We start from the raw sequence: 2,194 nt of genomic DNA on the forward strand, positions 1-2,194 counted from the left end.
AAGCTTTGTTTTCTTTTCCTCCCACCCACCTCCAATTCCATGAGCTCAGCCAGCGCTGGGACTTGCACCACAATTGCTGCTGCTGGGAAAGGGGGTTTCCATGGTCTGCAGAGGTTTTTTTGCATTAAAACAGTCCCAGAAGTGAGCAAAACAAGAAGGAAGAGCACAATTTCATCCCGGTTGAGGCTGTGGCTGGATGTCCTCTTTGGGATTGAGCTGTGCTGGCTGGAGATGTTTCTTCTCTGACCCACCCGCGAGCCAGCTCCCTAAATCCCACATTGCTCTCGGGGGAAGGAGTTGGATGGTGCCTTAATTCCCTTCCTGAGAAAAAAATCAACTAGGTTAGATCAAATCACCTTCACCACCCACTTAAAATCATCCAGGTGGCCAACCTCCTCCGGGACACGGTGGCACAAGGGACACCTGTGGGGCTGGGGAGCCGTGCCTCCCCTCGCGCTGCGGCCCCGGTGGCTTTTAGTCTCGTTTTTTTGCAGGTACGGGCAGCTGAGCGGCATGGTGGAACCTTTAGCCGGCGTCTTCGGTGCCTTTGCCGTGGTGGTGGCAGAGCCTCTCCTCCCCTACGCCTTGGGCTTCGCCGCCGGAGCGATGGTCTTCGTGGTGATGGACGATATCGTCCCCGAGGCGCAGACCAGGTGAGACCAGGCACGGTGGGAAGCGCCGAGAAGCGACTCTGGAAGATCCTTCCCCTTACCCTGATGAGATGCAGAACGGCGTTTCCCTCATCCAAAAAAAGCTGGTTCCGGCAGCTCACGCCCTCCCTTCTCTCCCCGCAGTGGCAACGGGAAGCTGGCGTCCTGGACCTCGATACTGGGATTTGTGGTGATGATGTCCCTGGACGTTGGGCTCGGGTAGGGCAGTGCCCCCAGCAGACGACTTCAGAGCCATTTGCGCAGCGGCGTTTGGAACTGGACACGCGTTATCCTCTGGACTTCTTTTGTATATAGATTTTTTTTTTTTTTTGATCTGGTTTGGTGTTGATTTCCTATGATTTTATAGCTCCTCCTCCCCTCCAACATCATGCTGATGGTTTTCAAAGCACAAATGCAGGTGGTTCCTTGCAGGTCCTGGTTTCCTTTCGCCACCAGCTTTTCTTTTCCTCTCGGGAGGGTCGTTGGAGGATGCGTCGGCCGGGCTGCAGGTCACCCTGTCCTTTCCCCTCCACGCTGGGCTGGTTTGTCCGAGTCAGGTCGTTCTGGGTTTTGATCATCCTTGTTCTGCAGAAGATTAGAAATTCACTGTCGTGTGTTTAAGCTGGTCTGTGCTTAAGTACCGAGGCATTTGAATGGTGTAAAGCCCATCCGGAGGCTCAGTTTCCACCCTTTTTTTGGTGGAAGGCGTTAGGGCTGAGATAACACGTGCAGCGCTTTGTGGCGTCGCAGGTCTCACGTGTCCTGCTGGCCCTTGGGAATGTTTTAGGGTGTTTGTTTTGGTGGCTGAAAATAGTCCAGGCAAATAAAAATGGATTTTCTTGGGATCTCTGTAAGGAGGAAATGGCATTTTTTCCTAAAACTATCTCCTACATGGGGCATTGATCCGATGTGTTATGTCCAAAACCCTGAGGTTTTCTCTGAAAAAAAAAAAAGGGGGGGAGGAAAGAAGGATTTTTGAGTTTTCTGGCATGTACTCTTTGGAAAGGCATGTTCATCTGTGTCGTCGTTGATGTCCTGCCCGCCTGGTGTCCAGCAGGAGACGTTCCCACTGTGACTGTGTCTGGCCTCACCCAGCGATGGCTGGTTTAGGGGTCTGGTTCCAGCGGTTTGTAACTCCTCGAAAAGACAACACAAAGTTTTTCCCAGCGGTGATCGCGCTTCACCCCATGGAAAAGCTTGAAGCCCAGCGAGGAGCGGAGCGTGCCAGAAGCTGCCGTCTTCCTCAGCATCAGCAGGGTGAAACAATTCATCAGGGTTGAATTAATTGCCCTACCTGAAGAGCCAGAAACACGCGCCGTGTGTACCGGCCCCTTCGCCCGCCCCTTTGCGAGCGTCTCTTGTTGCAGGGCTGTTGCTGAGCAGCAGGATGAGTCCCTTCCAGGCTGAGCAGCAAGTCCTGCCCGTCTCTCCCCGTACCCCGGGAACGCTCGAGCGAGGAGCAAACTGTGGAGCTGGGAGGATGCTGTGAGCCACACCTCCCTCTGCCCCGAGGATGCTTCTGTCATCGCTAAAAAAGGGGATCC

The 2,194-nt window shown here is 54.0% G+C and overlaps 1 protein-coding gene across 1 annotated transcript in view; it reads left to right on the plus strand.

Annotated features, from left to right (window-relative positions):
* The window catches only part of SLC39A11 (solute carrier family 39, member 11), a gene marked incomplete at its 5' end in the record, with an annotated part of 31,684 nt that extends 30,811 nt beyond the window's left edge, over nt 1-873 (plus strand). The window contains 2 exons of the mRNA XM_009878662.1: nt 495-653; nt 795-873. Of these exons, the coding sequence (XP_009876964.1) occupies nt 495-653; nt 795-873 (238 nt within the window). The remainder of the gene's footprint in view (nt 1-494; nt 654-794) is intronic.
* Between the last annotated feature and the right edge of the window lie 1,321 nt (nt 874-2,194).

This window comes from Apaloderma vittatum, unplaced genomic scaffold, assembly GCF_000703405.1.
Source record: "Apaloderma vittatum isolate BGI_N311 unplaced genomic scaffold, ASM70340v1 scaffold27211, whole genome shotgun sequence".
Lineage (NCBI taxonomy): Eukaryota > Metazoa > Chordata > Aves > Trogoniformes > Trogonidae > Apaloderma > Apaloderma vittatum.